At 32.4% G+C, this 24,479-nt stretch overlaps 1 protein-coding gene across 3 annotated transcripts in view; it reads right to left on the bottom strand.

Annotated features, from left to right (window-relative positions):
* Positions 1-24,479, bottom strand: part of ADGRL4 (adhesion G protein-coupled receptor L4) — a 90,178-nt gene that overhangs the window by 10,122 nt on the left and 55,577 nt on the right. For all 3 annotated transcript variants that reach the window (XM_037498717.2, XM_037498718.2, XM_037498719.2), the window contains 9 exons: positions 22,799-22,869; positions 21,810-21,986; positions 21,516-21,699; positions 20,257-20,373; positions 15,760-15,965; positions 14,412-14,585; positions 12,691-12,894; positions 10,695-10,915; positions 10,504-10,570 (listed from right to left, as the gene is read on the bottom strand). In XM_037498717.2, the coding sequence (XP_037354614.1) occupies positions 10,504-10,570; positions 10,695-10,915; positions 12,691-12,894; positions 14,412-14,585; positions 15,760-15,965; positions 20,257-20,373; positions 21,516-21,699; positions 21,810-21,986; positions 22,799-22,869 (1,421 nt within the window). The remainder of the gene's footprint in view (positions 1-10,503; positions 10,571-10,694; positions 10,916-12,690; positions 12,895-14,411; positions 14,586-15,759; positions 15,966-20,256; positions 20,374-21,515; positions 21,700-21,809; positions 21,987-22,798; positions 22,870-24,479) is intronic.

Raw genomic sequence — 24,479 nt, 5'->3', positions numbered from 1 at the left:
TGAAATTTCAAGTATATAATTGTTTAGACTTTTTAAAAAAATGTTATTTTCAAAGCATTATTTAATTTTAGAAGTGGATGAAAGTAGAAGAATATAACATTAGTGAGTTGTGATATAGCTGGTTACTGAACATTGGTGTTCACTGGAATTAGTCAAGATTGTAGTGGAAGCCTGTTAACATTGAACAGACTTAGTGTGTGATGTCACCGATTCCCTCCTGTATTCAATGTCCTTCATGGTCAAAGGATCTAAAAACGTGTTATTTCTTCCTGTGTTGGTGAACAACAGAGCTTTATATCCTTTCTAATTCAAATACGGTAAATCAAATATGATTTGTGTGATCTCTGAAGTGGAATGCCAGAATGTCAGGGCACAGGAAGAACATATTAGAATTTTGATAATTTTTCAAGGAAAAATTAAGGTTCACTTCTTAAAGTATAGAAAACACAGGTACCTTCATTTTATCCACATTATAGAGTCATATGTCACATGTGAGCCATTTGTAGGGACGTGTTTGTTCCTAAAGGTAGAGAGGTTTATCCCTTGTGTTAGTTTTCAGTCCACTGCTATATATTGTATATGTGCTATTTAGGTAAGTTTTCAGACCACATGTGCAACTTTAATGAAGTAGCCCCTTTTTAATGAAAAAGTCATCAAATGTCCCCAAATTCACTGTGGATTAATATTAATACTGATAATGAATATATGAATGAGAAAATGATAGAATGGACATTTTTTCTACTCTTAGAGTAAATTATTTGCCAGACAAGTTGCAAGTCCATGTAAGTCAGCCAAGTTAAAAGCCACAAAGATCTTAACAGATTTCATGAAATGTTTTTCAAAAATTCAAATTATTAAGAGGATTAAATGAAGTATGCATTTAGATGCATATCTTTCAATCATATTTAAAATCATGCATACTCAATTCAGCACATCATTTCTCTAAAGCCAATAATACATGTTTATCATGCCATCTGCAGCAACATAGATGGATCTGGATGGGATTACACTAAGTGGAATAAGCCAGAAGGAGAAAGATAAATACTGGATGGTGTCACTTATATGAAGAATTTAGAAAAAACAAACAAAAGAGCAAAAACAAACTTTAAAACCAGCCCTTGAAAATTAATCATTGATCCTGGGCTTTCAAAGGTGGAGTTGAGTGGGGGAAAGGGATGAAAGAAGGGAATGAGAAAAAAACTATGGGTGCTTTGATGGAGACAGGGCTATGGTGACTATACCAGGAATCTTATAGTCAAAATACTAGCAAAGATGTAAAATAATGGTACTTCAATAACAATACAAATAATACAAATAATACACATTTAGAAATCAGTTTTAATGTTTTCTTTGACTAGAGATTTTAAAAGCCATGTATCACTGGAGTAAAGCTCTGTACTTCATGATGAAGTAAGTTAATAAATAATACATGGAAAATAAAATGGCACAAAATTAACTGCATTCTTAAATGTAAATTGAAATACACATTTCCTTCAGTAATACTACTGGAAGATACTATTAGAAAGCATTACTGGGCCTCCCCTGGTGGTGCAGCAGTTGAGTGCTGGGCTGCGAGGCTGCCCGCAGCCTCTGCAGGGCCGGTTTGTTCCCCCGGCCGCTGGCGAGGGTCCCACCAAAAAATAAAATAAATAATAAAATAAAATAAATAAAATAGAAAGAATTACTGAAGAGTAGGAGAAATGACTACTAGATTAGATTAGTCAGTGTGGTGTATCTGCTACACAGCCACACTGAAGTACAGATTTAATGTATTTTTGTGCATTTTCAGCTCTGATAACCATTGAAAATGAGCACGAAAATAGGTGAATTTAGATCTATGCATTTGGAAAATTATATTAAAAATGTTACCAATATTTTATTTTTTAAAAATGAAACACTTTTTACTGATATTATCATTAGTGATAATTTTGAACAAATTTTATTTTATTCTTATTTTTTTAACTTTATATTTTCAAGTATGTTTTATAATGTGCATTATATATATTATATAATGTAATTACAAAATATTAGTAAACTACTAAGTGAACACAGTTTTTCAAGATAAAAAGTTATTGATGGAGGTACATAAACGTACCTTGTTTGTTTTGTTTTTAAAGATTTATTTATTTATTTATACAAGAACCGGGGTTCAGGCCAGATACACTTGAGGGTGAGAGGATTCACCAGAGATGGAGCAGGGAACAGAACAGGCAGACTGACGAAATACCCTGCTGAGGGGAGCAGCGGGCGCGACAGGAGAGGTCTGCTGCACCATGTGGGACCCTCACCAGCTGGCTGGGATGGAAACCGCACTGCAGAGGCTGCGGACAGCTTCATAACACTGCGCTCAATGGCCTGTGCCACCAGGGGAGGCCCAATGGAGGTACATAGTTTTTACTGATGGACTCTAGTCAAAAAATTTTATATACCATTGTCTTATATGATTTGACAAGTTCAAAGAAGTTACAGATTCATTTTCAAAATAAATGAAATAAAATGAATGCTAGAACCACACTTCAAACATTCAAATTCCAGGTCTGGCACCTATAAATAAATAGTTTTTTAACTCTTTGTATTTTGCTTTACTTGTGTTAATTTATGGATAATATTAGTGCTTATCTCATAAAGTTGTTGTGTATATTAAATTATGTAATTAATGTAAAGTACTTAGAATAGCACTATATCAAAAATGAATGTCAATTAAAAAGACACTAAGCATCCAGACACTCTGTATCATATCTATATAATGATCTATAATATGTTGTAGTCAGGATTTTAGGTAGGATATTTTGGTTCACTGTTGGATATTCTTGGCATATATTTAAATAAAGTAATACAGAATAAGGATAGATATTTGTAGAAGACAGCATATCCCTCCTTTTCAACAAGATGGGAAGTAATTTATTTTGACATTTTCACAAGTAAAAAAGAATAAAAGTTTATGAATAATTTTGAGAAGGTCTGCAGTTGCTACGTTTCTCACAACTCATCTTGAAACCATTTGTGGAATCTGGCAGATAGGATAGGAACAAGTTTTTTAATGGCCTAACAAAGATCTCCTCCTTTTAGTCTCTTTTGCATGTGAAGACAAAAGGAAATGAGCCAATGAAACAGTTCAGAATGTGAATTCTGAGTCTGAGTTTGCCTCTACACTTGGTAGCTGGATAATCCTGAGTAAATTGCTTAAACTTGTTGTACCCGAGTTTCCACTCATTTAAAATATAGACAAAATGCTGCCTTTTACCCAAGTAAGTGTGAATTAAGCTCTAATGATCAATGACTGTGTTCTCTATGGACACCTTAGGCTCTCGTTTGGATTAGATCCTATCAGGAGTCATTTTTAAATTTTATTTTTTTAAAGATTTATTTATTTATGCATACAAGACCTGGGGTACAGGCCAGAGGTGCAGGGGGTGAGAGGATTCACCAGAGACAGAGTGGGGAGCAGAACAGGCAGCTCTATTGAAATACACTGCTGAGGGGAGCAGCTCGCAAGACAGGAGTGGTCTGCTATGCCATGTGAATAGCTCCCTGGCTGGGGATGGAACACGTGTTGCAGTGGCTGCGTAGAGCTTCATAGGCTGTGTATTAACCCATTGAGCCACCAGGGAGGCCCCATTTTTTAATTTTAATCATAAGGAATTTTAAATGTTTCTTTCTTGGAAAGCCATGAAATTAAACACTAACATTTTTACATGAGATACAAAATTCAAGACAAAGTCACACAGGGCATCTATTCTCTCCTAATGGGTAGTTACTATTTGCAGAGACTACTGAAGGGAACAGAGTCTTAATAATTTTTGGATCTTTACTTGCAGGGAAGCTTAAATATTTTCAGCTATATGTAACAGCCCTTCAGATGTTCATGGGGACTGATTCAAAGAAGGTGCCTTCTGGTTGAATGCCAGCTTGAGCAAAGACATTGTGTTAAGCTCAGAGGATGATCAGAAGTATAAGAATCATCAGAACCTGTACTGTGCTTAGTCAAGTTTAAGATTTTTTTATGAATTTGTACTGAGTAGACACTTGAAGGTTTTATTTGTTGGCTATATAAGAATGCATTTGTTTTAATGTAAGCAATCCTTCTCAAAGAAAAGCTACATTTCTTTAAAAAGTTATAAAGAGCAGAACCCCAAAGGTATTATAAACAGATAATACAAAATTATAGTTATTATAGTGTGGATATCTAGTAAAAATCTCTCATTAACTGCTATTACTATTTTTTATTTTGATGTATTACAGAAGCTTTTGTGAGGATTAACTCAGATGTTAAAAGGGTTTTATAAAGATTAAAATACTTTACAAATGTAAAGTGAATAATAATTCTAAGGACTCTCTTATCAATACTCACAGTGTTTCCTTTTCACATATCATTATGTAACATAACTAACTCACTGTAAAACTATGTTTAAATGGAATTACCAGTAAGGAACTATACCTTGGTCAGTTATTTCTAATTGGATTTGATTGACTCAAGGGATTTTTTTTTCAATTTTTTTTTTTGGAACTCTAATTTCTATGAAGTTATCCATTTGTAATTAAATTTTCTAGTATGAGTCCCAAAGAGATTATCTGTGGAGTTATTTCTAGTAAGAATACAACTCCCATGTTTGGGAATACACTGAAATTACAAATGTATTATTTATGTTTTGTTTTAACTCCATTTTTTTTCTTGTTAAAATTCCAGCTACCTATTGTTTCATGGCCAGTGTAATATGAAAACCCTAGCTAAATGTTACAGATACTGAAATGTTTATTAGTACATAATATGGTGAAAAGGTTAGAATATTAAAGTGTTTTGAACTATAGCGATAGCTAAAAGGCCCATCAAACAACTCTGATGCCATTACAATAAAATATGTAATTAAAATGTTAATGTTATTATCTACAACATTTAAAATTTAAAATGCATAGTCTTCTAATATAGTTTCAATGAGGTAATTCAAAGGTCTTTGCCAAAACCATGATTACAATTATTTTTCTTTTATTTGTGTCATTTAATGAAAATAACAAAATGTACTTCTATAAAGATACTTAATATCCAGATCTAAACCAGTGGTTTCCAATGAAGATAACTGGCATTATCATCTGCAAAGGGACATTTGATTGTGTCTGGATACACACACACACACACACACACACACAATATAGTGTATTATATATATATTATAATATATATATTTTTTTGCTACATCTTATTTCACATCTAGGTGGTGGTGGGTGGCCTGGTGGGTAGATAGCAGACATGTTGCTAAACTCCCTATAAATCACAGGACAGACCCTACAACAAACATTTGTCCCAAATTGTCAATTGTACCCCTATTAATAATCCTAGTATATCATAATCCTTCCTTTCTCCACTTTTGTGTTTGTATATTCCGACTTAGCTCTGACTATGGACACCTCAGGCTCTCCTTTGGACTAGATCCTATCAGGAGGCATTTTTAAATTTTATTTAAAATCTGTAGCCATTTAGCTACCACAAGAGATAACAATATCTACAGTTGGCAAAAATATCCTAAATTATTTGTGGGACTAATTCTCATATATATTGTTGGTGGAAACAATTAGTTAAAGTAACTGTTTTGGAGGCAAGCCATAAATTTAAAAAATTTTCTCCTACTTGCATTTCTATTTCAATTTTGCATAACTGATATATATATAAAACAGAATTGGAACAAGGATTGTCTTTGCAGTACTATTTGCAATAACAAAATATTGGAAACAAATTAAATGTCAATCTAAAATTAAGTGTCAATCTATAAGAAAGAAGTCAAATAAATTAGGGCATAATCATACTAACAAAATGGTAGAGTTATATATTCTAAAAAATAAGGATGAATAAGCTATATTGCAGGTAATAATTAAATGTGCTTGAATTTATAATCAAAATTTTAGCTTAAATTTATATATATAGTTATATAGCTACACGCCAAACAATGATATTATTTATGTGATCATTATGTGGTCAACTATGGATGACATATAAAGTGGTGGTTGTTATACAGAGTTTGGATATGTAGTAGACTATAGCGTACCTAGTTTTTGTAATTGGTCTTTGATGTATGCAGAATGACAAAATCACCTAACTGCTCATTTCTCAAAAGGTATTCCTGTCATTAAGCAATAAATGACTGTGTGGTGTGTAGCAAAGAAGTGGCAGGATACAAAATAAATATTAAGAACCAGAGTAGTTTGTCATGGAGAATATATGTGGGATGAGAGGCTCACTTTTTAACTTTACCTAATTGCATAAGATTCTTTCAATTTTGGGCAATTTGTGTAATTAAAACTATAATTCAGAATATATCAAAATTGGGGCCTCCCTGGTGGCATAAGGGGTTAAGCACTGCACTATGAAGCAATCCGAAGACTCTGCAGCATGAGTTTGATCCCCAGTTGGCCAGGGAGCAACCCATATGGAGCAGCAGACCTCTCCTTTCTTGCCCGCTGCTCCCCTGAGCAGTGTATTTCAGTCAGTCTGCCTGTTCTGCTTCCCACTCTGTCTCTGGTGGATCCTCTCACCCCCACCCCCACATTTCTGGTCTGTACCCCAGCTCTTATATGCATAAATAAATAAATTTTAAAAAAAAGAATATATCAAAATTAATAAACACACATAGATATGATCCATTTTGTAAGTGTTATGTGAAGGTTCATTTTTGTGTAGGTTTTAATAGATTTTTGCAGGTGAAAGGGGAGTAAGAGATTATAGTTGGAGAAGGAACACTTAGGAGGCTACTGCAAAAAAATGAGTGGAATTCTGGCCAAATCTAAAAAGAAGTGGGGAAGAGTAGTAATATAGAAACAATTATAAGAGTTGTGATTTAAATTCAAATGGAAGTTCTCATTTTTAAAGAAAATGCCTTATTTAGACATAGCTTAATTAGTATTTGCATCAATCAAGCACATTATATTCTTCAATACTGAACATGTTTATGAAAAACTTAAATTCTACTTAAAAGTTAAATGATTTTCACAAGCTCTTTACATTTGAGTACTAGAATCTAATCACTGGCACAAGTTTTAGTTGATAGTATTCAGCATTAAAGATGAAAAATACTGAGGAAAGAAATAAATTATGGAAATTTATCTACAGTTTGCAGCTTGCTTTAAAAAGATTTAGAAGTCTTTTTATTGTATAGCTCAATCTTTCAAAAGCAGGCCAGGGATCTTTTCATAGAGTGACAATCTGAAAACATTCTAAATGTAGTGATTTGTAGATAGACTCAGTGGGGTCATTGGTTCATTCTTCAGAATTCTAAGAGATCCTTAAGATTAATGGGTGAACACCTGAGGAAGTATTTTTATTTGATCAATGCAGGAAACATTGTTGCTCAAATACCTAAGTAATAGCAGTTATCAAAGGAGACTGAAAGTTTAAATATCCCTTTGAAACAAAATACCTATGGACAGAAACAGGACCTGTGCAGAACTAATTCAGCTCCTACTCATTTACACATTGTCTTTAAGTCATTTTACATCAAAATCCCAAAGTACACATGCTTCTGGGCTCCATTCATAAAAATGGGCAAATATCACTTACTAGGAATTTCATTATATAGAAGAAATATAAGGATTCCATGTAAAAATGAAAGCTATTGCCTGTTCTAAGAGGTTTCTTCTCTAGAGTACAAGTCTTCCCAGATTTGTTCGGAGAAAGCCTGAAAATGATCTTATCTTTCAGTTAAGACCAGGCAGCAGAAATTTAATTTAAATTTAAATTTATTTTAATTTGAAGATTCACTTATATTTTGTCTTTATTTTGTGAAATAAATGTATGTATTCTATTAAGCTTATATTGATTTTCTCTATATTTCACACTTTGTTTTATTATAGACAATTTTTTTCTAGAAGAGTATACTAAACATTTTAAACAAATTATATTAAGTAATAAAAACATAATATTATCTTGCTGTAATTAAACAAATGCTGACACATTTGTGTGCCAATACTTTAAAAAAAAGTTAGGGTCTGTATTAAATATACACATACACACACACACACACACACATTCATGCTATTGGCCAAAATTCAAACCTTGCATACAATTTTCTAATGTGCAAATCACGGTTTTAAAATTGTATTAATTTTTACATTAAATTTTACTATAAAAGATAGAAAGAAGAGAACCAAAAACTATGCTCCAAGTTACTGTGCATTTTCATTTTTTAATTTTAAAAGATTGGTACATTTTCTAAAGTGTTTCTTTTTGAGATGGCTATAGTCTTGTAGAGGGCAGGCATCATTATCTTCATTTTACATATGAGGAATCCAGGGCACAGAGAAGTCATGTAGTTTCTTCCTGCCTCACTTATTTCCATGGTCTTTATTAATGGGTCAATTAAAATACACAGGAAATTATCAAAGACTTACTAAAGACTTTTATGTTCTAGATGACCAAAAAAAGAAGGCCATGTAGCTTTGCAGACTAAGGGTCGTCACGCAGCGAATGCAATGTAAATATTGCTCTGCAGAAAATAACATTGCAATTAGTTGAACTGTGGCCTCAAATGCTGTGCAACACAGTGCACTGGCAGGAAAAAGAAAAACTTCTCTTATTGAACACTGTGCTCCCCACTTGTGCTCCAAAACCTGTGTTACTATCCTGTGGGATCCTTTCTCCAGTCCTCTTACTGGATTTTTTATAAGACCCATTGGGGAATGTTGGACCTGAACTGTTAGTGACTCTTATTCAAATGTTTGGTGCTAAATATTTCTTTTACTTATATTTGAATGAGATACCATTCTGGGACAATGGGAAGTATCACTTAACATTGTATCACATAAAAATAATATTCTGTGATATGTCAGCATTAACACAGTAAGTCATGGATAACTAGAGTAAATAAATTCACTTCAACTCACAATCACTTAAGGAATTTCTTATGTTTTTAAAGATAATAAAATGATATACATCATTTAGCATTAGAATAAAACTGAAGTGCCTCATCCATTTCTTAATTAGCCTGGCCTTTATAAATGGAATGATTATCATTCTATATCAAGGATAAATTGGTTCCTTAATTTATCTGGTCAAAACATCATGGCACATGATATTGTTCATTTAGGCTTCTAGGAAAGTTTGCAGGACTTATTTTTAGACAAGTCCATCTACAGTCTGTGGACATTACTATAAAATAATTCAAATTTATCTTTCTCCTTATATAAGTGAGCGTCAAAACCAATTTCAAGGAACACTTTCCCTGTCTTATTTCAGACAAATAAACTCCTATTTTTTCCTGTTTTAGTATAGTTTTCAGCTCACTACTGAAGTTCTGTTCCATAGAACTTTCATTTATACAAAACAATATCAGTGATCGTCCAATAGAGAAGAAACCAGTAAAATCAGAATATGAGACTAGTGTCTTCACACAAAATATTCATAAGAGATCAGATAAGAAAATATGTGAATGTGATTCCATTTAGTAATATTATGCGGATTGACTATTTTGGATTTGTAATAAATTAACTCTGAAATTATTTTACCTGAAACCTAGCCAATGTTTCTTTTTAAATTGCTAGATTTATTGTGAGAAGTGTACACAATTTTCTATGATGATTAAGAAATTTAGTCTCTGAATATATCTTGTTTATCCATACCATTAAAAAAAATAAACCTTGATGAAATCTGCTTTGCATTTCAAGTCTTTCTACACATAGCAGCTTCCTTGTAATCATAAAAAGCACGTGGGAAAAAGTGAGAGACAAAAAAATTCAAAAAAGATAGCTAACTTATGGTCAAAACATATGGTACAAAGTTGTCCAAAATATTGTCACAGTTTCTCCACTGACAATTCATTCCATTCTAGAGCCTTGTCAGACCTCCCAGATTCATTGACAGACTATTATATTCAGAATGGCTTTGAAAACTTACAGCACTTAGAAATGCTCTTGAGACACATAGAAAGTCTCTATTTATATAACACCTGCCAAATTCGTAGGTTTGAAACCACTTCCAGTAAGAATTAAAAGGCCCTCTTCTTTGTTGAAATAGGACTATCAATATATAACTTGTCTGCTCATGAGAAATAGTGGGTTCTTTTCTCTGACGTTGCAATTTAGTTTAAAATCACTTTCATGATGATGATAGGGTACAAAAGGCTGATAAAACTATAAAGATGACAGTCTAATTTTCAAAGATCACTGATCATAAAAGATTAAATAACGTAAACATCTAAAATGCCAGATTATCAGTTGTGAGTACACTCTCAATGTTGAAGTATGCTAAGATACTACTGATAAGTAAAAAATGTTTTTCTGTATGTTATGCAGAAATAAACAGAAATAAATCTCCCCCAAGAATGAATTATAGTTGCTCTGACTTTTAAATGTACATACATATTTCTCATTAGTGATGTAACATGCAAAATGTTAATAAATTATACATTGTAAAGTGCTCAAAATTATTTGTCCCTCAGACCAATGCTCAGTTGCTGGGAATTTTAACTTCCATTTAATCATCACTTCTTGAATTCTAATAACAAATTTAAATATACGTACAAGAATGATTAGACATGCTGGTCCTATAAAACTCCAAATAAAGTTGTTTTCTGTGCTAAGCCAACATCTGAAAAGTAAGTTAGAGATAAAATCTGTAAATATGTTTGTATGTACTTCAATAAAGCAAAATTTTCAATACAAGGCATATTCAGAATTATATTTCAAATACTTATGAGGTCATTTTAACTTACACTTTGGTGGTTCCATAATATCTATATCCCAATGCTGCTGAAAATCCAACTACCACTGCCGGGCTGAGATAGCCAAAGATATAAAAATTCTTGTGCAAAAATCCCTTATTGTAGATGACGCCCACAACAATAAGATAGAGGTGAATGCCTTCAATGCACATCCAGGCAAAAGCAGCTAAAAAGAAGTAATGCAGCAGGCCGGCAATGATTGAACAGAAGAGCTTGAAATAAAAAAAGAGAAACCATCAGTATGTTTGTTTCAACATTGTCATAACATAAATTCTCAAAATTCTCTATGAATTGTGTGACTTTATATAATGCTCCACCACATTAAAATATTCCTGTCAAGTGTCTGTTTTTTTTTTTTTTTTAATATATCCACCTCCAGTTGATTTAAAGGAACTGTGCTTCATCAACGTAAAGCACTTACCAAGTCTGTGATAGAATAAGTTCATGTCCAGAGAGTTTTATACTTATCATCTATATCTATTAAGTGATAAAGTGTGGATTAGTTACAAGTAAAGCATAATATCTAAGTGAGCATGTTATGACTTGAGTTGATTTTTGTTTTGGAGATGCCTATCCTCTCCTTTATTTTATTCATGCTCAAAGAATGAAAATTATTGCTAATTCTATGCTAAATGAAACATAAAAATATCTTAAGTGACACACTAAATTTATAAAACAGATAAATGGTGATATATTTTGCAAAAATATTCAATATAGAATCACTTTGTTGTAAGATTATCTTAAGATGGATTTCAGCTAAATATTATTTGTAAATGTTTCCTTCACACCTAGAACTGGAGCTGGACATTAAAGACAACAGAAAAACAATTGTTACACTCTTCTGTAATCAACTAATGCTGTCTATTACTGGAGAGGTAGCATAATAAACACATACTTATTATACTTGTTAAAACATAATTTAAACTTAATGAGATTACATTCTAAATATATATTGGAGAGTACAAAATAAGGTTGGAGGATAGATAGGTCTCAGGTGAAATTTGGGAACCACTTTAGTGAGGATGTGAGACCTGAAATATGACTTGAAAATGAGAAGAACTTGATAAGTGACAGAGTGAATTGATAAAAACTATAAAGAATTGTTTTAAGGTGATGGTGATGGTGGGATAAAGTTGACAGAAATAGGCACTGAAGGCTACTGAGGTATAGATAAAATTGAAACTTGTTAATACCACTGCAAAATTAAAAAAACAGGCATGCAGTTCATGGTCTAATGTATACTGTTTAGAATAGATGCTTTGTGGCACTTTTCTCAGGAAAAAACCTTGAAAAGCTACAGACAGTTTCTGTCCTAGAAAGATTTCTAATAGGAATGGAAATATGGAGGCAATTTCATATTTTGTGCTGGTGAAATGCACTTCTCTAATCTCCAACTGATAGGAGAGCAATTGACTTAGAGTTCCAGCTGCTGTATCAGGAAAACCATTCTTGTATGCATGTTCCCTTGCACTGTTCTAGTCAATAACATGTGTCTCAATAATGCATCATGATGCGAGAGATTAATCAATGAAATTGATAAGCAGGGTGTTTATATATGTTAGCATCATCAAATTTAGAAAGGCCAAGGCCTCCCTGGTGGCACAAAGGGTTAAGCACAGCACTGTGAAGCTATGCGTAGCCACTGCAGCAGGAGTTCAATTCCCGGATGTCCAGGGAGCTACGCACATGGCATGGCAGACCTCTTCTGCCTTGCCCACTGCTCCCCTCAGCACTGTATTTCAGCCAGTCTGCCTGTTCCATTCCCACTCTGTCTTTGGTGAATCCTCTCATCCCCAGATCTCTGGCCTGGACCCCAATGTATAAGTAAATAAATTTTTTAAAAAATTAGAAAGGACAGCTTAAAAACAATGCATAATACATGTCTCTCCCATTAAGCTTTCAATTATAATTCATGTTTCTGTGACACATATGTTTGGGAAAACAGAAATTCAGAAATTGAACATAGTGAGTAGGGGGATCTGCATACCTTGTTAGTACTTGTATTGATCCCAACAAGAAAAACAAGTTCAGCCAGGAATAGGCTACAGCAGAGATTTTTGTGAATTGTTGTCCTGGTGCTTTGAATTTCACTGAAGAACCAGAAAGTGAAAATGCATATGGCAAGGCAAATCAGTGAAATAATTATTCCTAGTTGAGTGATCCTTGTAAGAATATTATAGTCTTTAACACCCTAAGGGAAAATGATAATAAAGCTGTTAAGAGAATAACTTGGTAACTTTTCAAAAAACTAGAACATATAATAAACTTCCTTTTTGGTGAAACATTAATCAAAAGGTTCATGAAATATAAAAATACAAATATGCATTAAGATAAGAAAATACTGTACTTTCAAAAATGCTCAATATTCAGAGAAATCTGATATAAATCATGTAACAGTTATGTAACCAGTAATTTATTCAAGGCATAATATGCATTAATATATGGTTTAACAATGTTATCATCATCAGTTTCATGATATTAGAAAGGCAATTCATTATTATAATGTGAATATGGTTAATTAAAACAGATTTGTCAGTGATCAGAACAAATCTCATTTCTGTGCAGCAATTCATCTAAAACATATTAAACAGGTATTAGAAATGCTGGATACATACATATATATATATATATTATACATAAAACACTGATACAGTATAGTTGAGAGACTTTGAAATGGGAAAGACTGGTGTTATTTTAACCAGAAGAAGTTATTTTTAATATACAGAATATGCAGATTACAAGCTTTTGCTTATTTAACATTCAGAAAAAAACTTTATGACTGATATTATGAGTAGACAGATTTATTTGACCACTAAATACACTTGATACACTGTAAATACAGGTGGGAAAAAACTTAGAATCAAATGAAGATTAAGATGTGAAGATACAAAGTAAGAAATTTCATAACAGAAAAAGCAAGAAATTATTGATATAATATACCTATTATGAAACTATTCACTTTAGAGAGTTTTGTGTTTAAAAATCTTGAGGCATTCTATTCTATTTAAACATGACATCATGTTTATTAATACATTGTAATATCAATTGTAATATCAATGTATTAATACTTATTGATCAGCTACCAAATATTTTTAACTAAATTTTCATTGTAAGTTCATGTTACATGAAAATAGGATAAGTGGCCTTTTAAAGCAGCATTAAAAATTAAGTCAATGAACTTAAACAGTCTACTATATATTAGACTAGATGAGTCCTATGCTGAAAATAACCTAAAATTCTGACTACATATGTCACAGGACACAGATAGGAAATCAAGAACAAACACAATAGACTTTTATTAATTAATTGTGTTACTGAAAAAACAAGGAAAACATAAAAATAATTCCCTGGGTCTCCTTGGTGGCAGAAAGGGTCACGTTTCAGCACTATGAAGCTCTCTGCAGCGACTGCAGCATCGAGTTTGATCCCCAGCCCCTGGGGAGCTGACCCACATGGCACAGCCCACCTCTCCTGTCTCCCCTGCTGCTCCCCTCAGCAGTGTATTTAAGTAGATCTGCTTATTCTACTCCCCACTTTGTCTCTGGTGAATCCTCTCATCCTTCAACACCCCACACCTCTGGCATAGATCCCAGCTCTTGCATGCATAAATAAATAAAATAATTCTTTAAAAAAATGATTCCCTGAATGACATGAAAAAAAGAAAAAACAAATCTAGACTTAAAAATATTAAGTGAAGAATTGTCTTACAATGGAAGGACTGGGGGACATCAAAATCGCAAAATGTGTCAGGTGGTCACAGCTGCATGAGGTGTGGGTCTCGTTGGAATATGTCAGCTCACAGCCATCTGAAGACCAACTACCATTCATGATGTCAAGAGAGTAGCTCCAAAATGCACATTGACTCCAATTCTTATCTGTGGTCTAAAAAAGAGACATTTTTATGGATGAAAAAGAGGGAAAATAATATGCAGTAATGCTTTTTTGTATTCAAAATACTATTTTGCATATCATTCATTAAAATCCTGCCTAAAGAGTAAGTCATGAAATGCTAATAAATGAAGATTGCTGCTAGGTAGGACCGAACTTTCTATTGCAACAATTCTGTATTTTTCAATCCTTTCTCACTAAATTGCTATAAGAATTATTTATTATCAAATGAGGTTTTGTCTGTCAATTAGAACAGTGCATGACATGATAATATATGTCATATATTATTGTCATATAATTGTCATATTATTGTCATATATATGTCATATAACATATATTATCATGTTCTTTAGACAATACATGTTTACTGAGTCTACACTAGAAATTAATCATTAATCCAGATGCTGAACAACACCACTGAGCGAAACAGAAAAAAGCATTTGCATCACTGATCCTATCTTCTAACAAAGATAAATAAGAAAAAATACAAGGGAAGGAGAAAATACATTCCTTGATGGTTGGAGACTTCTAAAGTGAGCAATGTACTTAAAAGTAAAACTAACACACAGTTAATTTCAAAGAATCACTTACGTGAAATTCTTTGGTAATTATTAGAAAGTTTAAAGAGCACTGGAAAAAACAAGGATATTTTACATAAAAAATAGTTGAAGCCACTTTAATTTTTTTTATTTATTTATTTATTTATTCATTCATTCATTCATTCATTTATTTATTTATTTATTTATTTATTTATTTATTTATTTATTTATTTATTTATACAAGCACTGGGTACAGTCAGAAGCGCGGGAGGGTAAGAGAATTCACCAGAGCCAGAGCAGGGAGCAGAGCAGGCAGAAGGACCGAAGCACACTGCTGAGGGGAGCAGCGGGCGGCAGGAGAGGTCTGCGCGCCATGTGGGACCCTCCTCCGGTGGCCTGGGAGCAGACGGGAATCAAACCGGCGCTGCAGAGGCTGCGGGCAGCTTCGCAACCCAGCGCTCAACCGCTGCACCACCGGGAAGGCCCCGAAGCCACTTTAATTTTTAATTTTAATTTTGAATGCGTATTTTTAAACTAAAGAACTCATAAATAAATGACACATAACAAAAATGCCCACTTCTCTGAATGTTTCACAATCAGAACCAAGAGTCACTGGAAAAACAACTTACCTTCGTGTGGCTTAATGTAAATGTTATTTTTTCAAGTTCATAGAATGTGGGTGGATTTGAGCTAATTGATACTGAAATTATTGAAGAGATGACTTTTCCTTCCTCTCCAGAATTGTCATAACTTTGTGGTTCCAATAAGAATTTGTCAGATGATGAGAACAAGGGGCCAATATTCTTATAATATAAAAATGCAACTGCAACATTGCCTATCAATCAAATAAGTATATTTAGTGAACTTCTTGTAAAAATATACTAAAACTCTTAAACATAAAAATTGAATAGACAATTTACAATATAAGGGAGTCATATAAATGCCCAGGTACTGCAATGTGGCTTTTAATAAATTTATGCATACACCATTAGTCATATTGAGACAAATTCTCAGATACTGAAACTGATGATTTTGTTTCAGTATCCTCTTTACATAAACTATATTTAGGACAAAAATAGTCTTAGATAAATTTATTTATGTCTTGATTAAGAACCAAGGTGTGAAGTGTATTCATGTAAAAGATAACCTTTTGAGTTAGTACTTCATTATACAAATACATAAATTAGAAAGATGTTGGGCTGGAATTATCACAGACTTACAGTATTAAGAAAGTTTAGATTTGATTGAGTTGTGAGATACCACTGAGTTCAACGTCAAGCCCCCTGAAGTGTTTCCTATTTAATGTTAATGACATATGGTTATGCAGATTCAGGATAGAGAATTTATTATATCGTGAGACAGCAATTTATCCACACATCCTGATATTCCCGAAATGTAGTGTGTCAGTATATAAACCAATACTAAAATGTAGCCTGCTCAGTATGGACTATCACGTGAATACTTTTCCTTTATACTGGACACTGCACCTATGTTAATGGTCTCAATGGCCTAGTTTTTTGCAGCAGTTAATTATCACTGAGATTGAGTGTGTCAACAACTCAACATCTAGATCTTTTAACATTCAGCTATAACTTAGTTCATATTCATTGTCAATTTGTTGTACAGAATTACAGACACTAAATTAAACACTTTAAGTTCAGAATTTAATCTTGAAATCAGAAGTTCTGGATTTGTTACTGCTTCTATCTAAATGATCATGGTCAAAGTAATTAACTATTTCAGATTTTACCTTTCTCATTTATAAAATGATGGTAGTAACAATCTAGCTACTTACTAGAATAAGGTAAGGATCAAATTAAACAATATGTGAGTCCTCCGTAAAATTCAAGATGCTATATTAGTGTCATTAATGTTATACTTATTAACTAGAAACATGCTTACTTTAGCTTTCTGCGACAATTTAGGAAGCATCCTATCACATTCATTTTCCCCCTCAAATTTGTGACACCAACAAATAATTTGAAAAACATAAATTAATCACAATTGTTGATAATATCATTCAAAAATCAAAGGATTATGATGCAGAATGAGAACTTTCCACACTGCAATATCACACTAATAAATAATATTCTTTGGATAAAGTTATGTGAGCTACTGACTTTTTCTATTTCAATTTAAAAAGGCACTGTAAGAGGCATTGTTATGATCCTCTCTGAAAGCAAGATACATTATGTAAAGTATTTTTCTTAACTTCCAACTTAGAAAATTTATATCAAAAAATGAAATTATTTTAGTGCATCATCATTGGGCTAGAGAAATTATGTTGTCTCCAAGAGATTACAACTCTGCTTTGGACTGACCAGGGCTTGAAGCAAGACATGGAAACATTTTAGATAAACTTGACCTAGTCCAGATGAACCAGTTCATGCAACAGTGATTCTCAGAGATTGCAATAGGTGATGGTCCAAAGTCAAATGAAGCACCAAAAAAGATAAGATGGATTTTAGAAATCTGTTCTCCACCATTCTTTGTTAAGGGAAATGCTTATTCAACTTTGAAGTTTGACTTTGGGTAAAAGATGATTCTTGACAGATAAAATCATCTCTTTTTACAACCTTCATGAATACTGTGTTAGTATTTATGCATTCTCATCATTTTCTAATCTTCTTTAATTCCTTTGACTTCTCACTAATTCTAATCATGATCTATCTTTTAATTCTCTTATCAGACTTATATTTCCTTTGAGTAAAGTAGGGGTTCATTCAACTGTAGGGACTAAAAATTTGTAATCACTTAATAAAATAGGTTATTTCTTACTTAACAATCATCCATACTTCCTTGTTTTTTTTCTTTACAATGTTTATTACAGTCTTTTTTGCCCTATGAAATCTTTTATAACTTTTAATATTACCATATCTTTTCTAAGGACAAAATATATCTAACATACCTTTCAGTACAATGTCTAAAACATGTATTTAAATAGTGTAAATTATGGTGTTAAGTTTTCAAGGTTTTATTTCAGAATTATTATTTATATGCATTTGCTAATAGATTCCCTTTTAGTGGTTTTTCTTCTTTATGCCTATTTTTTTTTTACTTCTGTTCTTTTGAATGACATTAATAATAAACTGTTTTATTATAGCGGCCCAATCATAGCACTTCAAGCTATTGGTAAATTGTTGAATTGGGAGGAATTATGGTTTTTACTGATGTTTAATTGCATGATCAAATTTTTCCATGTAGACTGCAATGAACACCTAAGAGAATCATTGTTCCCAAACTGTTTTATTATTATTTTTACTTAATAATAACTAAAAACACACTGCTTAATAGGGCGTCCCAGTCTGCTCTACTTTGTTATCTAAAATATTACCCCAATTTCACAAGTAATTTAAAGATAAATAACAGAAATATATTATCTTTTATGTTAAAACTACAGTTCAAAGAATTGAATCCTATTCTCCTTTTTAACCCTCCCTTATTTTCTAATACTCGTATTTGTGCCTTCATATACCTTCTTTATTTTCCTATTAATGACATTATGCAGGTTTTAACTAATTGACACATTATACTTATGGATTTTATTAATAAATGAAAATTACCTGTAGCTACTAAGTGGGTTTGACTAGTTTGTTTTTAGACTTGTCCTTATTTTTACAGGACAACCTTGAAGAAAACAAATTTTCTCTGTACTTTCTCAAGAGCTTATATTACTGTCCCTTTCAAATGTCAGAGTTTGCATGCATGATTATTAAATATAACAAACCTACCATACACTCAGACAAGTTCTCTTAGAGATATTAATTCTAAGACAATTTGATCATCTGTCACCATGATAGATATTTTCAATGTCTTTATTCCTAACCTCTAAACACTACTAAAATTGTCTGCAACAGTTTAACACATTCTTTGGCCTTACTCCTAAATATTATATGTGTGCTTGGTTAATTAGAATGTGATATAATAGGGTAAGAGATATGGGTTCAGTGGAAGTATGGCTTAGTTATTTTTGCTTTGTTTTATAGCCATCTGTTTCTTACAGCTGCATAAAAGAATGGATAGTATAACACTGATAAGTAAGAAAAAAGATTAAAAAGTTTTTAAGAGGTTTTCTGAAAATGAATGCACAACATATTTTTTTAACAATAAAGACAATTTGTCCTTTTGCAAAATGATGTCTATATATAATATATGACAGGTATATTACACATATTTTCATTTGTATCTATGGACATTTACATATTCTTTGATAAAATATTAAAATTCATGTTTTCCTTGTGTAATATATTTTGACCTACATGGCAACAACAAAACTTAAAGTAAATTTCACTCTCAGCTGATTGCTTTCTAATAGAGCAGATAAATGATAAAATTAAGAGAGTAGGTGCTTGCTCATATCAGGTTAAGTGAAAGGAAAAGCTTGTCAGGCTTGATTTCTTTGTTAACTCCCTGAATTCTATATTAGAAGTCCAAGCTAGAGCAATGAGGCAAAAAAAAAAAAAAAGATACAAAAGGACTACAAATTGGTAAAGAAGAAGTAAACCGTAAACCTATCATTATGTGCAGATGAATGACTGCAAAAGATTCCACTAAAAACCTAAATTAATAATAAATCAATTTAAAGTGTATGGGTACTGTATGCAAGCAACAAATTAGAAGTGAAAGAAATCCAGAAAACAAATCCATTCACAAGTGCAAAACGAATAATCAAATACCAAGAAGTAAACTTAACAAAAGATGTGAATATACAATGCAAACTATAGACATTGTTAAAAGAAATAGAAGACATGAGGAAATGCAAAGATCTCCTTGCTTATGGATTGGAAGACATTGTTAAAAATGGCCATGCTGTCCCAAGCAATATACATAGCCAATGTAATACCTGTGAAGGTCCCTAAGAGGCAACAATGTAAACCAACTTTAGCTCAACAATCATAAATTTATAAAAAGTTATCCCCATACATTTTTATTAGAATGAAAATTTCAAGTAAAAATATAGAAATTCTGTATACAAATATCAAATATTTTTTCTATAGAAAACCACACATATTCTATGCATGTAGGTATACATACATGTATATATTTATATATATGATAATCAAATGCAGGATCACTACTTATTGCAAATCACTGACACGTTGCATACAAGATTGTCAAAGTCTTACCATTTGAATCATATGCAGTTTTTTTCTTTGGAAATATCTTTACATAATCTCCATCTATATTCATATGAGGATGAATATGTTTCATGTGATATGAATCAAAAAAGAAAGCTTTGAGGGCTGAAACAAAGTAATGAAAATCATAAATTCTCTGAAATTAGTTTAGTCAATTTGTTTATCAGAGACAATTTCATTCACCATTACTGTATTTTAACTTGTTATTTCGAAGGATATATTCAAAATGAATATATTCTGGACATGTTTGAACATTATAATTTATATCTTAAAATTTACTTTAAATATATAAATTTTTCTAAAGAGATGCATTTCTACCTTAAATCTGATAAAGTTTTACTCTTTTTGCTGTTTTTTTAAATTTTTCATATTGCACACAAAGTTAATTTAGTCTTTATTGAATCAAGTAAAAGACAAAATATGTATGTATGCAAGGGATCCATAAATCATAACAACTAAATCAAAGACAAGCTACTACAATATCTTAGAGGATAGTATCTACAGTTTAGCATACTATATAGAGAGTCACTGAATTAAATTCTTGAGTGATAATTTCCATACCTGGTATATTTTGACCTTTATCATACAGGAACATCATGGAAATGTAAGGCTCCCAAATATTAGTCACAAGTTTTGATACTTTAATTTTGAGTAAGAGGTGAATCCATATGAACTAATAATTTTTGAATATCTACTGTTGCATAAAAGGATGTCACCCAGGGAAAAAAATATATATGTATGCAATGATTATTTCAGAAAATGTATCTCGCTTTTCAGAGCAATTTTATAGGTATCCTCAACTTGATCCAAGATTTTGAATGTTTTAAGTGTGATTGTATGAAGCAGGAAACATTCTAATTTACTACGCTGATAGCTTCATATTATCAAAAAGCAAAGGATTCCAAAGTGAAACTTAAATATACTATATCCACAAAATCCATCGTAGCTATCACTGGTCAATTTGCATTCTAACAAGTTGTGAGATGACTGAGTCAAAATGACAATAGAGAAATATACTTTGAGCATAAATGCTAAGGATTTCAGGAATAGGAAAGGTAGAGATGGTAAAAAGGTAGCAATTCTTATATACCCATTCTTTTTTCTTGTATTTCATTAATATTATTCACCATTTATTTCTAAATTAATAAACTGCCAGTTTAATCAACAGCATTTAAATACGTTCTTCCCTTTTTGAGAATGACTTGATTGGAAACACTAATACTTTAAAATTGACCTTGACTTCTTACCTATATCACTTGAGTTAGTATCAAACTGAGTAATCTTTTGGAAGTTCTGAGATATCTTTAAGGTAGTTTGTTCCACAGTATGCATAAGTTTTGTAAGATGAGTTCTTCTAAGATTTGTAGATAATTTGTCCCAAATTATGAATGTATCCTTTTGAATAATATTATTCACAGTTTTTATAAACTCCTGTTGGAAAAAAGGGTGTCTTTTAAGATGATAGAATAATACATGAATTGTTAATATAAGGAAAAATTTAAATTTAAATTAAATTAGTAGTTAAAGTTCAACATACTTACAGTAAGTGTTGAATTGGAAAGAGTGTCCTTGGCTGAGTTAGTGCTATTCATGTAACCCAGTAATGGGGATGATTCAGTTAATATTTCTGTATATGTAATTATATCCATTGGTGAAAGATCTTTCACAGAATTTTTATAGACTTCTTGTAGCAAAGCCACAGGTTCTATGCTTCTAAGCTGAACACAAATGAGTGCAGAAAAAAGAAACCAGCTTAGAGTACGATAGGATCTTTTCAGGAATAAAGTCTGTATGTCAGATTTATTGTGAATTTGGTTTTCTTGCCCTATACATCTGTAACATAACCAACTAAACCTCAACCAAAGTATGCAGCACTTAAATCTGAGATTATTTATAAATGTTTAGCAAATAACTTCAAAAACTTAGGAGTTATTTCATAAAAGAAATAGAACATGTTTAAACTGATGTTTTTAAAAATTAACTTTCAAAAATTAAAATAAATTATAACTTAGCAATTTGAATTAGATTTTAATGAGCCAGAGAAAATTCTTTATATAATGAGATAAAATGTAATTTTACTTTCACTAATAGCTACTCATGTTGAGATTCATACTTTCAATCACATTCAAATAAGTGTCCTACTTTATTTATTATTTGAAATATTCACTTTGAAGTAAAAAATCAATTGTGTTCATGTCTATGTCTACTTAGAACATTGGGGTGGACCTGGAGTCAAAGTGTGTTTTTATTATTTTATTTTTGAACTTCTTTTGTTGAAATAAATTTGTAAGTATACCAAATAGTAAAAATGTAAGATGAGATAAATACATAAAAATCATCCTTAATACTTTGGGGATTTCAAACTAATCCTATTTGTGACTCAAACCTAATACTTAGATCTCTACTTGTAGATAATTTCAACTCTATACAAAGATTGACTGTTATTTTTCTTAAATGTGACAGTGGAAGCATTTTAACTGAAACTAAAATGCCAGTATTTTAAAACATGCAATTTAACTAATCTACTTACTTTTTTAAAAGTTTTGTGAATTGTTGCAGTGATACATGCACTATCTAAAAGGCAGTCTGGATTCACATTTTCTGTAAAAAAGAAAATAATAATATTCTTTAAAAAATATTGTTTTCTGAGATGACTGTGTTGGTTCCAGAGATTTTTTTTCTCATTTATTTAAACATTAAAAAAATTCTTAACAATTTTCATTTTTCTTGTTAACATTTAAACTATTATTTTTAAATTTTATTCATAATAAAAATGCTTTTATTTTACCCACTAAAATACACAATATTTTGTGGAAGATAGAAGATTGTAGTTACTTCCCAGGAGACAGAAGACTGACAATGCTGAGTTTGCATTATCAGAATCCTTAAAGCTATTTTAAAGCTGTTTAGTTAAGGGTTGGCTATAGATTCTAGCCCAAACTGGTTAAACTCTAAAGCAACATACACAAAGAGGGCACTCAGTGACCTAAAATTAGCTTAGGTTCATTAACATCTATTTGCATATTAGTGTGGCTGCCTAAGGAGTCACTTATCTTGCCATTTTCTAAACAGATTCATGAAGAGCATGATCTGGTTATGAAGTTGATGGAGGACAGAAATAGACTGAAAAGGAGGTGCCCCAAGACCAGAACCTGACTCAAAAGGAGGTGGGGGTCGAGGGAAATAACATGACCATTAACCTAACTGTAGAGGTCGTGACCCTTAGGCATCAGTGCCTTATCACAAGGCATGAGACCCAAGAAGGATCAGACTCCTACAGGGAGTGGAGCACAGGCCTAAGGTTAAAGATATGGAGATTGGGCCCACCTGGTTTTGCCTGTCCCTTCCTGGAATCTCTGGTCCCTTCCTGGTTTTGCCAGTTACCCAACATCAGCAACAAGCAGGTCACTCCATTGAGGAGTGACCCCTCCCAAAGGAAAAAGGACTTTATCAGTACAGTCTTTGCACAGGTTGGGGCAGCACTCCCATTGCCCACCTGTGACTGTGCAGGTGCCTCTTTCCACCAACTCTCTCCCTCTGCAGGGCAGCAGCTTCCTGTCTGCCAGTGACCTGTACCATGCTGGGGCTTCTCTTCACTGACCTCCCTCAGTGGAGGCCTCTCTCCTCAAGGCCGCCCACCTGCGACCATGCAGGCCTCTCTCAGCAAACCTGTCCCTTTCCATTTCCCTAATAAACCTGCTCTTTAAATATATCTAATGTCTCTGTCTCATGGAGAAACTCGCCTGGGGAACTTGCTGCGTGCTGTGGAAATGGGAGTTCTGGAGAAACCTTTCCCAGAGTGAACCCAAGGACCCCACAACTCTACAAAACTCCATCAAAGTTACACTGTCTCCAGTCACCCAAGATTTCATGCATTTCATCCTGCTTCCATCCTGTCCAATACCAAAAGTCCCACAAAAATACTAATTCCTTTTAGAAAGGGGAAACAGCTTTGAGAATGTCTTTTCTGTCTCCATTTTTGATTCAAGTAATAAATTCTTCCCACAAATCTTCAATTGGTCTGGTCAACTGGTTGAGAAATGCTAAGAAACAAACCCTTTGTGTTTGGTAACAGTTTCCTTTGGGTATGTTAAGTACATAAATACATGGTCCATATCTTTCATTAAATAAGACAATATTTTCTTCTCTAATTTCATTTTGTCAATGATAAAATATATTTGTAAGAAGGTGGGGCCTCCCAGGTGGCATAA

This window comes from Talpa occidentalis, unplaced genomic scaffold, assembly GCF_014898055.3.
Source record: "Talpa occidentalis isolate TD23 unplaced genomic scaffold, MPIMG_talOcc4v2.1 talOcc4.9, whole genome shotgun sequence".
NCBI lineage: Eukaryota > Metazoa > Chordata > Mammalia > Eulipotyphla > Talpidae > Talpa > Talpa occidentalis.
Note: the sequence above shows the minus strand (reverse complement) of the source record. Positions and strands in the feature narration are given on the sequence as shown.